We start from the raw sequence: 13,281 nt of genomic DNA, 5'->3' as shown, positions 1-13,281 counted from the left end.
TTGGATATTGATAAGCCTTTGTAAGAAGTAAGGCATATAATTTATTATACAAATTATTGTCACAATGTTTTTTTCACACTCACACAAATTTGAATATTTTCACTAACACAAGAGAGAGAACGGTTAGATTGAAGATTGGTTATACAAAGCTAACAAACAAACAAACAAAAAAAATAAAAATATAGATACCATTACATTGTAAATATGTATAATGTGATAAAATAGTTTTTAATGAGATGCTGTAATAAATAGAGGAAGGTAAAAATAAATGACCTAGCTTAAATATGAACAAGAATAGTAACTAGCTATAATCGCTGAGTCAACATGCCATAGTAGAGAAATCTATATATGTCACTTCGTCAACATTTATATTTATTAAAAAAACAGATGATAAAAATAATAAATATGAAGTAATGATCACAATAAAAAGTATTTATCGACTATTAAATAGAATACATTGTCAATTTTATTACTACACAGTAGCACATTATTTTCATAAGTGAAATGCCTACAATTATAAATATATATAACTAATTTATACATAAAAATATTTTAAAATTTTGGAAAATGAAAAAATAATAGTTACAGCCTTTAAATTATGCATATCAACAAATGGCGGCAGTGAAAGAAAGGTCAGTCTACAAAAATAAATAGTATGTTTTGTGTGAAAAAGCTACTCAATTACAACATCATTATTATTATTTATCTTCTGGGGGTTGTGTCGTCGTGAAAAAGGGGAATTGAAATGCGTACTAAATAATTAAATAATATTATTATCTAAGAATGCGTTGTTGCTGAGTCTTGATTATATCTATTTGGACTTGGAGATCCGCAGGTAATTGAGTTCTATCAGACTCAGACATGTAGGAATTTATAATATTTAAGCATCTAGCTAACACTCGTTCCAATCTCTCAACAGAAAAGCCTTTGGTAGCTTTAACAAGTTCAAGTTTTCGTTCTTGAAGCTTTTGAGTATCAATTCTGATACCGGTAGTGATTAAATCATTATTGTCATCAGCGATCATAGTAGAAGTAGTGTTTTGGTTGACTTCCGATGTTGATGCTACAGGACTTGTACAAGGAGCATTGTTCGATGCATCAAGAGAGGATATAGCTTCTTCTGCATCGTTGGACTGGGAAAGTTTTTTCTTAGTTTTTCGACAGTCACCACGTGACCAGCGCGAGGTACGGTGTCTGGTAGTATGAAATGGCTTTGGCTGCTCACTCGTATCCTTGGGATATTCCTTTAACTCCTCTTCTAACTTTTTGCGTCTCTCCGAAATTTCACGGCATTCTTCCTCAAAGTCTGTATCCATCTCTTGTTTTACAAGAGCATAAGTAAAGTCTCGAAGGGCAGTAGCTCTATGGCAAATGATCTTATTCGTTTCATAGTTCAAATCACTATTATAATTTATTGCATTATCAACTATCAAATCAATATCATCAAGAAAATCCTTGGCACATTGATATTCACCATTATCTAACTTAACTAACATGGCATCAAAGTCCATAGGATGTGTGATTAAATCTAAATAATCATATACCTAGAAGATTAAAATATAAAAGTATTAATTATTGACACCTTCATCAAAAATTAACCTACCTCATCTAAGTCGACAGGAGATCTGAACATAAAGAACTTTTGTTCACGGTATATTTTCATATGAACATCCCTATTTAGTCACAAAAAGTAGAATAAAAGACAACTTGAGTCAACAAATTATATGATTAGCTTACCTCATGAATATCCTTAATTCTCGAAGACGGTGTTCTTCTTTTTTTCGAAGTTTTTTCTCCTCTTTTTCCGTCAACTTTCGTTGCTTCGAATGTGAAGAAACAACTGTTAAAGTCTCTTCTTCTTCCTCTTCATGGCATGATTGAATAACAGTTACGGGAGCAACAGCTCCAGAAAAAACAGGCTGAAAGAATTCAGATCTTTCTTTCTCTCCTGGCAGTTCCATAGTAAACACTTCCTTATGAGAATTCAAAAAGAGTTCCTGAATTTCAATAGGCAGATCTGAGTAGCAGTCATCACTAATGGCGAGAATAAAAAGTTGAGCAGTGGGTGGAATATCATGAATCATAGAAAGGAACGTTTTATGAACAGTATCAGAGACTGTGCTCCAAAGCTTAGAAATGTGAGGGATGTACAAAATTCCTGGAAGAGCTCTTTTAGCCTCTCGAATAATCTGTGATAAAGCTTCTTCAGGAGTTCGAGCACTATTAGAAAAAAGAGCAGGAATATCTAATTTCTGAGCCGGAAGTCTTTCAAGGTGATGTAAAATAGCAGGACCAAGATACGTTGTTTGGCCATGCCCGACTCCATCAGCACAAATCAAAACTCTGGGACGAAATGCATCATCAACTGGATATATTATATCAATATCGTGACATATTTTAGCGTAAACCGTATTTAAGAGAGGTCTAATATGGAGTGGAAGTGGAGACTGAAATTGATCAGCAATTCGATGAGAGGAAGGGATCATGTTTTTGATTGCTTTATCAAAATCCTCTTTGACAACTTGTATCTTTTGAAAGTCTACGTTTAATTTTTCCGTTGTTTTATACACCTGTGGATAACGTCTTCTCAGAGCTATCAATGCAGCCTCTCCACAAAGCCCCTTGAGATCTGCACCACAATATCCAATAGTACTATCAGCCAAATGGTCTAAAACTTCTTCCTTGAGTTGTGGTTCCCATTTTTTAACGTGAAGTTCTAATATTTCTTTCCGTGCATTTCGAGTTGGAAGGCTAAATCTCAGTTCTCTATCAAACCTTCCTGGTCTACGTAAAGCAGGATCTATTGAATCAATTCTATTTGTTGCACCAACGACAATGATTTCTCCGCGATTATCAAGACCATCCATTAGTGCTAAGAGAGTGGATACAATTGAAGAATGAATTTGATCCTGTCGAGACGAGCGAATCGGAGCAAGACCATCAATTTCATCAAAAAATATAATAGAAGGCCTCATTAGATAAGCTTGATCAAAAAGAAGTCGTAATTGTCTCTCAGACTCCCCGATCCACTTACTTAAGCAATCGGCCCCTTTTCGCATAAAAAATGCAACTTTTTTCCCTTCCTTGGATATTTCAGATGCTAATGCTCTGGCTACTAGAGTTTTTCCAGTTCCAGGAGGTCCATAAAATAATACTCCTCTTGGAGGAGTTATTTCATATTTAGAGAAAAGTTCCGGATACAACAAAGGGAATATTACCATTTCCTTGAGACTGTTAATGTGCTCATTGATTCCTCTAACCGAATCAAAGCTAACACTTAAATCTAAATCCATAGGACTCACATCGGCCATGGATGAGCCAACTTTTTTCCTATCCTTAAACAATGCCATTTCAAGATCTTTCTTTTTCATATTCAATGGCATCATTTTTGATTTTTCTATCATCATTCGTTTAGCTTTTCTTTTCTCGAATTTACTTTCATCAGCACTGGGAGAACTGGTAGAACTATCAGAGTCATCAGAATCTGAACCATAACTAATTTTTTTCTTATGAATGGACTTGGCAATTCTATTACTATTACGAGTCGAGACTCCATTTCCTGTACTATAACGATTAGTAGCTCTTCTATTCACCCTCATATTATATTTGGAACTTCTTCGTTGCGACTTATTGACTTCTTTCATTTCATCTTCAGAAGAACTTCTAGCTAAGTTACTGGGTGCACCATTCAACCTTCGTCTACTGCTACTGGTATATGTTAAGCGATTGACAGGAATTCGGCTCCTTTGTGGACGTTGGTGTACAGGAGATGATTTTTTTACTTCATTTGTATGATTTTCTTTAACTTCATTTTTCTCTTCAAACTCTGTAGACATGATTTAAAATTATATTATTTTCGAAACGTATTATAACTATGCTCTTAGATACTAAGATCATCGAACATTAATTAAAGCCATGTTAACTAAAAATACTATGTTATTTATATATACATACAAAATAAAAAAAGTAAAGTAATTCATAAATATCATAGTAATTTGTTGTTCTAGTAATAATGCAGAAAAGTTTCTATATTACCTGTATCATCATCACCTTCCTCTTCTTCTTGATCACTGGATGGAGGATTTTTCTCTATTATGGGTAATTTCTTCTTTTCCTTATTTCTAAGTGAGCTTCTTCTTCCGATATCCCCGTCTGACGCATCAGAAATTTCGTATTTTTGATTGCTTCTACGTGAGCGAGTGCTTCTTCTTAAAATATTTTCTGAAGAAAGAGATCCTTTATCATCAGATACTCCATTGAGCAGAGCCTCTTTATTGGACATATTTTCTAGGTAACTGGAATTCTCTTTTTCCTCCTCATTTCTCTCAGACCGTGAAGATTTCACATATTTTGTAGATAAAGGCTCCTCATCCTTTATTTCCTCATCTTCACTTTCAAACGCTTTTATGCCATTAGGCTTGGAACATTTTCTTTTGAACTTACGTTTGGAAGATTTAACTGGTTCTTCTTCACTCTCCTCTTCTCTTTCGTCTTCCTCATCAGGACTTTCACGAAGACTTTTTTGATGACGAGTACGAAGATAACGTGAGTGAATATGAGCTGTTCCTTCTTCATTATCGTTCTCTTCCAATGAGCGCTTCTGGTTATTTCTACGAGGAGACACAGAGTTTGTAACACAGCTATAAGAACTGTGCCTAAGGGAACAAAAATGAATCGCATTTGTTAAGAAAGTTTGACTAAAATAACCCACATGTACTAGAAATAATCATCTGTTCAAAACAAAGTGACACATACATAAATTTGTTATTCTTTTATTTATACCAATCAAAGCCGGATAAATAAAAAATAAGTAAGAACGTAATTCAAAGTAGATCATAAGTTTGAAGATAAACTTTTGGGTCATTGTAAATGTATGTATAGCTACACTTACAATAAAAATATGTCGTTAATACAGTAGACTTAGTTAATGTCTACTCATTAACTCTCTTGGACCATGATGATAATATCAGAAAGTTCCCATTGCAAGACATAAATGATTCATCTTTCATAAGTATCACAATACGCTCTTAGATTCGTGTTTATTTTGAAATTAATCTTATGATGAGGTAAAATAAATTTCTCTCATTTTTTCCTAATAAAACGGCAGTTCAAACTTATCCAAAAAGTGTTATAAACAATGTCATTTACTAACATATATCCCTAATAATATGTAAATAAATATAAAAAGCAGTTAATATCAAGGCTTATTAGTAGTGCATTCTTTCAATTGTCAATAATTATGTTTTTAGGTATTTTAAATTATAGGCACCCTTGATCTGGAATTATATTAATTCCCTATTTTTTTAAATAAATATTTATATTGTTTTGCATAATTAGTAGTAAACCTCTTGCCAAACTTCCATAACAAATCTTCAAAAACCCAAAAAATGAAAAATATCTTATGAAAGATACAAGTAAAAGGGAATTAAATAAAAAGGGATACAATTTGAAAAAAAAAAAAAAAAAAAAAAATGTAACGTCTAAACCTTGTTTTTAACACATAATAAAGATTTCGTAGGATTGTGAAAACATAGGAATAGAAAACTGTTCATAGTTCGAATCGGCATGGATAATTTTGCATGTAATTGATAACTTTATGAAAGTAGAGGAATTGTAATTGAATTTTGGCGGTAATGATATTAGTTACTGATGAGTACCTCCTTCGACTCCTCAAATCTTTGGAATAACGTAGTTCAAACTCCATTTGCTCATGCTTTTCCTCTTCTTTTCTCCGGGCTATTCGACGAATATGGGATCGAGAAAGTCGAATTCTGGAAAGAAATGAAAAATGAGTTTCTTTGCATGAATGATTGATTAATGATTATTTAATACCTTTTGTTCTGGTAGAATGGAGGAGACTCAACGCCTTCTTCGTCCTCCTCTACCTCTTGGGGCTCAATTCCTTCTTCTTCATCTTGGGTTTCCTCAGTGATGCCGGGAAGACGTCGGCGACGACGACTTCTTCGAGTGGAACTAATTCCTCCGCCATCTTCTTCATCCTCTTCTGTAGAAAAAACACAACCTCGACGCGTTGTCCCCATGTCCTTAATCCAGGAGGAATATCCAATTTAACTACCCACAAAATTGAATGATTATGCCACTACAAAAATTCCCCCTGAACCTTTGAACTAACAGAAACAAGTCTTCTTCTAGCTCTACTTTTGTGATGATAGTTGATGCAGTTATATAGATACCGTGTATTAGTAGTCAAAGAGGGGAGAAAATCAAGTAGCGAGTCTTCCAATACCTGGGCTGTAAAGTAGAATAAACACGCAACCTCGGGTCTTTTCTCTTTCTCATATTTTCATCAGGCCACTTAATCGTTTAAGGGCATATTTTAAATCTTTTGAAATGAGATATAAAATTCTAATGGTCGTGATAAAAGTATTTATGTGGAATAATAATATATTTTACATATTTACAGGGACGTATGCAGGATTTTAACCTTATTGAAATTTTTGTAGGCAGAAGGATAATTTTATAAAGTGGTAACCAGGGGTTTAATGCCAAAAACTATCAACACCGTAATATAAGAATATTTATATAATTATGTTTATTTTATATATATGTACATAGATGTATGTATAGGATTTTTTTTTTTTTTTTGGGGGGCTAAAGAAACTTTTTTGTAAGGGGTATCTTGAGGCTACCCCAAAAAGGAGTTAGCGACCCTATTGCTGGTAACTATAACAATTTATCAATTTGGACTACCCTCCCCTTGATTTTATGGAGGCAAATGCCACGCCCTGTTCCCTCCCCCAATTCCAATCACTTGATGCAAACTAAGAAATTATTACTGAATCAAATTTGATTCTTATTTTTAGTATTTGAACTGTTATTATATTTCAATTGATGTCAAATAAAAGTTAAAATTAGAGCGATAAGCTTAGCGATTTTAGATAAGTTGTGTCCAGGTTTTTGTGGACAATGAAATTGATGTACTCTTTCTTCTTCTTATCTTTCTCCTTTTGCTCCCTTGTTTTTCTTTTCCCTTTTTTTCTAGCTAAATTCAATATATTAAATATATATAAAGGGAGAGAGAAGCAAGCGACATCTATTAGTTATATATTCAATATATAACTTATTTTTTAATATAATTATCGATATAAATTCGATATAGAATTTCAAAATGTATTTTTCGCATAATTCAAAATTACGATGAAATTATTACATCACTAGTACTGAGAGTGCTTCTGGTATGTGGCAGTACTTATTTTTACTTTTGGCGGCAATAATTAAATGAGCGCCCTCTTTTATAAGGTCTCCCCGGCCATGTATTTGAATCAAGGGTAGCTATCCTTCCTTGTATTATAATTTATATCATATTATTAATACAATATGTGGACATTTTATGAAAGAGGGCGCATACGGGTAAGTCATAATAAGAAGGGCTAATTGAATGCATTTACGGATATATGGTATATAATATAGATATTTATAATAAATCTTATCGATTAAAAATACAGCAATTTATTTTTATAAAGCTACTTTACTAGACTTCGACTGATAATGGATTTTTTTTGGTCTGATACTTATTCAAACAGTTATTGAGTTATGTGAACATAAATATCGTCTCTACAGATTAATTAATCTCGAACATGTGTTTGTGATTACTGTGTTCTTCTATGCAAAATGGCTTGAATAAGTAATAATAGTGAATTATCAATAGAATTATCATAATATGGGGATTTATTTAGTTTTTCTTTTCTTCTTTTTAATGAAATGAATAGATTAATTAATCAATCTGAAATGCATGAATAGGGTAGAAAACCATATTTAATATTGTTATTTAAGCCGTAGAACAAGAAAACGAACATTAAAATCTTCAATATAAATAAGTTTGGTCTTTAAAGCCTTTTTTTTTATTACGCTTTTGCAGAATAATTTTGATTTAAAGTCATATTTCGACGTTAAAGAAGTATATAGGACATGGTGGAAGATTTGACCCCGGTTTCACGACCGAAAGTGTGAAAAAAATATTTAGGGTAGAAAATAAGCATTGAGAATTGCTTAATAAGTCTTTTCTAGAGTAAAAATATCTGTATATTATGATTTTTTAAGTTTCAATCCTGTATGGTGTCGTTATGCCAAGAAATTTGAATGTGTGACAAAAAGTTTGAAATCCTAATTTTGTAGACCTATATAATCTACAGTGTAAATTTAAAATATCATTATATTTTCTCTTAGCAGGTGTAATATTTCAGATTAATTTTCCCGACTTACGCATTTAAAATTTTATGTAAAATTTTGCATTATGAGAGGCCGTGACAAAACTATGGAATGAGTGATATTCCTGAAATGTTAATAATCGATTATGCACGATTATTACTTCTTTATGAAAATGATAATTATGAAATTTTATTCTTTACAAAGTCACAGTAACTCGATTTTTGAGCAAAATATCCATGTTTCAGAACGTGTGATGCTGTGCAATCATTTAACTAGCAGCTACTTGATATTGACAGAGTTTAGGTCCAATTTGTCAAAGAACAACTACAGGTTCTCAAAACTACAGATGTTTGACTGACTAATTGATTCATATGTAGAGCTTGAAAATGCTGAAGATATATTTTTATTTCTGTCAGATTAGATATACCTTTACTGTTTTGTATTTTCTGGATGGGGTGTGGGGGGTACACCCCCAGGGTAAATTTTAATTTGACTTAAAACTTTGGTTTTGAAACATGTATTACTTATAAGAATTCGAACTTTGATATTTTCCCAATTCAAAAAACCGGGGTCGAATCTCAAACCATGTTATAGATGAAAAAAAGGTAATATCAATTCATAAAAACATTGTATCATATAAAATATTGATAACTTATTATATATTTTTATTATTTAATTATCATGATGCCTACAAAATGTGTTTAATCATTCAAAAGTCAAGTAAAGTTCAGGATTGTATTTTGAAGGTAATTTTTCTTTTTAATTGCTTTATATTATAGATAAAACTATTGAATAACCCTTATATTACATCTTTAAAAAATTGCTGTTCAACAAAGGTAGATTTTGATAAATTTTTTCAGTTTAACTTTTAATTTTTGAATGGAATATTTGATAATATAAGCAATTCCTGAAAAAGTTCCGAAGTTTTATATAATTAAGTCAATTATTTGGCTAATTATAATAATTAATTAATATTTTGAAGGCAAATTTATCATTTAAATGTCCCTCATATTCAAGGTATTTGATCTGTCTCTATTACATCTCTTTTCATCTAATGGACTAATTTCTATTAAACAATATTTGAAATGTTTTTCACGCAACCTTGCGTTGAGTATTTATTAAATATTTCATACGAAAATTAAAAGTTATACTGAAAAAATTAGTAGTTTTTTGACAAAAAATCTTTTCAAGTTGTAATATACGGCTTATTATTTGTTTAACTTTGATAAAAATCAATTAAAAAAAATATTAGCTTATAAATAAGATCCTTCATTTTATTTGTTTTTTTATTATTATACACATTTTATAGGCATTGTAATCAAAATACCAATAAATACTAATCTTTTATATCCAGCAACTTTTTATCAATTGATTTTAACAATAATTTTTGTCTATATATTCGTAGTTCCTCCACGTCGATATATGGCAATTAATCGAAATTGTACTTTAAAGGCCAATACTAAGTCGGATGAATGCTCTAATTGTCGTTTTTGGGTACTACAGGCTTAATGGCAATAATAAAATGGATTTTAGTCGGTGGGCGTTACAAGACCTCCATTTTGTTGTATAGTTAATCGCTAACAGAATAAAGAGAAGATTTGAGGAGCAAAAAACGGAAGTAAACTATTTCGCATTATATATATATATTAATGAAAGATTTTAAATAATATATAGAATGTAATTATCAAATATTGCTTCTTGGTCCTGAGTTTGAAAACCCAGGATACATACAAAAACTATTCAAAGATACTGGTCCGTTTTTTTCGAATTGGTAATCTGAAGAATGAATATTCTTTTCCTCAACAGTTATTATTATTATTTAATTCCTGGGTAGTGAACTTGATATAATAAATACAGGGTTGATCTTATCTAGTGGTACACATTTTACTATTTTTAATCCGGAATGAGATTAGTGCAAAATCATAGAGGAGGGCAACAAGACATCTTATCCCCGAACAAACAAGCTGAGACTGTTGGAAAGAGCAAAGAAGATTCTAAATTTTGGTCAGGCCAACAAAAATTAAGGTAAAGTTGTGCTCTTTTCTGATAAAAATATTTTCACCGTTGATGCCATGGTAAATAAGTAGAACAGTCGCTACTCCACAGAAAAATTGCAAATATTTAAAATCTTGAAAGATTTTAAATCTTTCAAGAATTTTAAAATCCAGGACCTGATGAAATTCCCCCAATAATTTTTATGAATTTGTTAGACGAATATTATAATATAATAGCGTTTTTATACAGATTATCCTTGAAATTTTCTTATGTTCCCAAGATATGAGTGAAGCAAACGTTTTGTTTTTACCAAAACGTAATAAAGAGGATTATTCAAACCCCAAAGCATTTCGACTCATAAGATTGGCAAACACAATAGTCCAAGGAACAGAGATAATAATTTATTGGCATATCGAATCCTTACAACTAAAGATTCCAATGACCAATCAGTTTGGGTTTCAAAGAGGGGAATCAACTGATTCTGCTATTGCGAAATTAGTAAATAGAGCAGAGAGTGCCGTCTTCAACAAAAAAAAATGCTATTGCTGTTTTCTTTGACATTGAAGGAGCATTTGACAACCTCCAATACGATATAATTGAAAAACGTTTGGAACAAAATGGTATTGACTTTTCCTCAATTAAATGGTACAAACATTTTTTACAGAACAGGGAAATCGTTTGTACGCAACAGGAAATAACGATGTATTTCACTCCCACCAAGGGTTGTCCTCAGTAAGGGATTCTTTTATGCCTGGGCTAGGTCCATTGCTTACAATTGGATTTAATGATGACATACCCCCGTATTATATCAGCCATAGACCGTAGGTATAGACCTACGGTCTATGGCTGAAATAATCCAAACACAAGTAAATGAAATGACACATCAAGTCTCTGAAACTGGCCTTAAATTGAGTGAGTCGAAAACAAGAGGAATGGTATGCACACGAGTCCACAAAGTGATATACCCAAACATTAAAATCAATGAGAGAACAATAGAATGGGTAAAGCAATATAAGTATCTTGGAGTTATTATAGGCATCAGACTTAGATGGGGGGGGGGCATGTTCAATATATTATACAAAACGCCAAAAATTTTTATTTGTTATGGAGCAGGGATATGGGAACCTCGAGTTATTGAGGTAGACCTTTTTATCCAAAGGATCAGGAGAATTAATAGGCTTGCATGCCTTTTGATGTGTTGAGCAATGAGGTCTACTCCTACAAAAGCCATGGAAGTTATGTTCGAAATGGAACCAGTACATTTAAGCATACAAAATAATGCACTTAGAGCAAGGTGACTATAGATGATGTTCCAATATTGTGGATGCCCCACTTCAGATCTAAAGAAGGGGCAGAAATACTCCAAAAATAATTAAGAGTATGCCTCAGCAAATTTAGTGTCCCCATAGAAAATATATTTCATAAAGCTTATTTTCTACCTCCGTTTGTATTGATAAAAAATGAGACACTCTTGGATTCGTATTGCTTGAATGTTTTCACAGATGGATTGAAGATTGCAGATAAAGTTGGTTATGGATGGTGTATTACCATAGGAGACGAATGTTTATTCGATGGATATGGAAATTTGAGCTTGTTTAATACTGTTTTTCAGGCTGAGGTGGAAGGTGTTTATCAAGCAATACGTGTCCTAAATGATATGACACCTCAAATCCCTTTTCATTTTCACATTGACAGTATGGCAGCTATTGAATGTGTAGAAAGGAAAAGAGGGTCCTTCACAGAATAACAACGATGTATTTTAGAAGAGATTGGAATTTTAAAACAAGCCTTAAGTATAAAATGGGTAAGGGGTCATGACGGCAACACTGGGAACGAATTTGTGGATGCCCTGACTAAAATGAGTGCCAAATGACTTATGAATAGAAAATCCACAGACAACGTTGGAGGTAGAAGTTAAAAAATTAGTAACTGCCAAACGGGAACAGGAATGGCAAATTGATCCAAGTTACCATCAAACGAAACTGTTTTTTACAAGTCCTAATCATGGATGGAAATTACAATCACATACTAGAACATTTCTCAAAAATTTGTGAGCTTTGTTTCTAGCCACATTTTAATGAAAATGCATCTAAAAAAATGGGATTAGTCGATGAGGACTCATGCAGGCTATGTAAAGAAGGATCAGAGTCTCTTATCCATTTCCTGACAGAATGCGACGCTCTTGCCAGGGAAAGAAGAAGTCAGTGGGTAAATTGTGAGGACGTTCGTTGGACTTTGTTTAATTTCTTATATTTTGTTTTTTTTGGATGGCCAACATTTTTATTGCCTGTGTGTTTTATTAATGTGCCTTTATTATTGTGTACGAGGTGATTAAATATTTAACTGAAATATATCATACCTCAAGGTTATAAGCATCACAGGTTACTGCATTAAATTGCAGTTTCTACGAACCATGCCCCATGGAGGGTGCCGTGTGTTTATGATCCTTGGGAAATGACAATGGAAAAAAAGAATAGAAGTAAACGGAAACTTTTAAAACCATTACTAACAGTCCTCATGATGTTTTTTAAATCATACTACTATATTGCCGAATTTTCATTATAAAAAATATATAACATATTATTTCATGCTTCATTTAAGGTTCGTATTTTAAAATAAAATGTATATATAATGCATTTTTTTAAATAGTTTATGAAAAAGATATTATAACTTCAAAAAGCTATCAACATGAATTCGAGAAAATAATGATAACTTATCATGATATTCATGCGAAAAGTACAGTACCAGATGTTCCAATTTCAATAATTAAATAGTTAATTAAGATTGAGTGATTGCAATTAATTCATATTTCGATTTATTAAAGAAAAAACATTTAATTACATAACAAAACAAACTTGACCTCTCTAGCTTACGTACAATTTGCGCACTCTAAACAGTTGGGCGTCTCCACTACCACTGTCTACGCCGTAAGCAATTCCAAAACGTTGGAGAGGAAGAAAGTCTCAAAAAGGCTAAACTGGACCTGGAGGAATGAAAAAAAGCAGTCCAGGACAATCCCCTCAAGTCCATGTGGGCCCATGCAAGAGAGATCTGGATTTCACACCAGACTGTTAAGAGAAATATCAAAAAATTGGGTGAAAATGACCTTGTGAGGGT

The 13,281-nt window shown here is 32.3% G+C and overlaps 1 protein-coding gene across 1 annotated transcript; it reads right to left on the bottom strand.

Moving 5' to 3' along the window:
* Nucleotides 1-6,217, bottom strand: LOC121128944 (ATPase family AAA domain-containing protein 2). Its single transcript, XM_040724566.2, has 6 exons — nucleotides 5,833-6,217; nucleotides 5,658-5,771; nucleotides 4,036-4,655; nucleotides 1,738-3,826; nucleotides 1,604-1,673; nucleotides 1-1,544 (listed from the first exon to the last, which is right to left on the bottom strand). The coding sequence occupies exons 1-6, from the start codon at nucleotides 6,039-6,041 to the stop codon at nucleotides 774-776; spliced, it is 3,873 nt and encodes a 1,290-aa protein (XP_040580500.1). The 5' UTR covers nucleotides 6,042-6,217; the 3' UTR covers nucleotides 1-773.
* Between the last annotated feature and the right edge of the window lie 7,064 nt (nucleotides 6,218-13,281).

Source organism: Lepeophtheirus salmonis, chromosome 14 (assembly GCF_016086655.4).
Source record: "Lepeophtheirus salmonis chromosome 14, UVic_Lsal_1.4, whole genome shotgun sequence".
Classification (NCBI taxonomy): Eukaryota; Metazoa; Arthropoda; class Copepoda; order Siphonostomatoida; family Caligidae; genus Lepeophtheirus; species Lepeophtheirus salmonis.
The sequence above is the reverse complement of the archived record's forward strand: the minus strand, read 5'-3'. Positions and strand labels throughout refer to the sequence as shown.

Coding starts and splice junctions, on each gene's coding strand:
- LOC121128944 (XM_040724566.2), bottom strand. CDS start 6,041: ATGGGGACAACGCGTCGAGGTTGTGTTTTTTCTACAGAAGAGGATGAA. Junction 5,772..5,832: donor CCATTCTACCAGAACAAAAG/GTATTAAATAAT, acceptor ATTTCTTTCCAG/AATTCGACTTTCTCGATCCC. Junction 1,545..1,603: donor CTCCTGTCGACTTAGATGAG/GTAGGTTAATTT, acceptor TTAATCTTCTAG/GTATATGATTATTTAGATTT.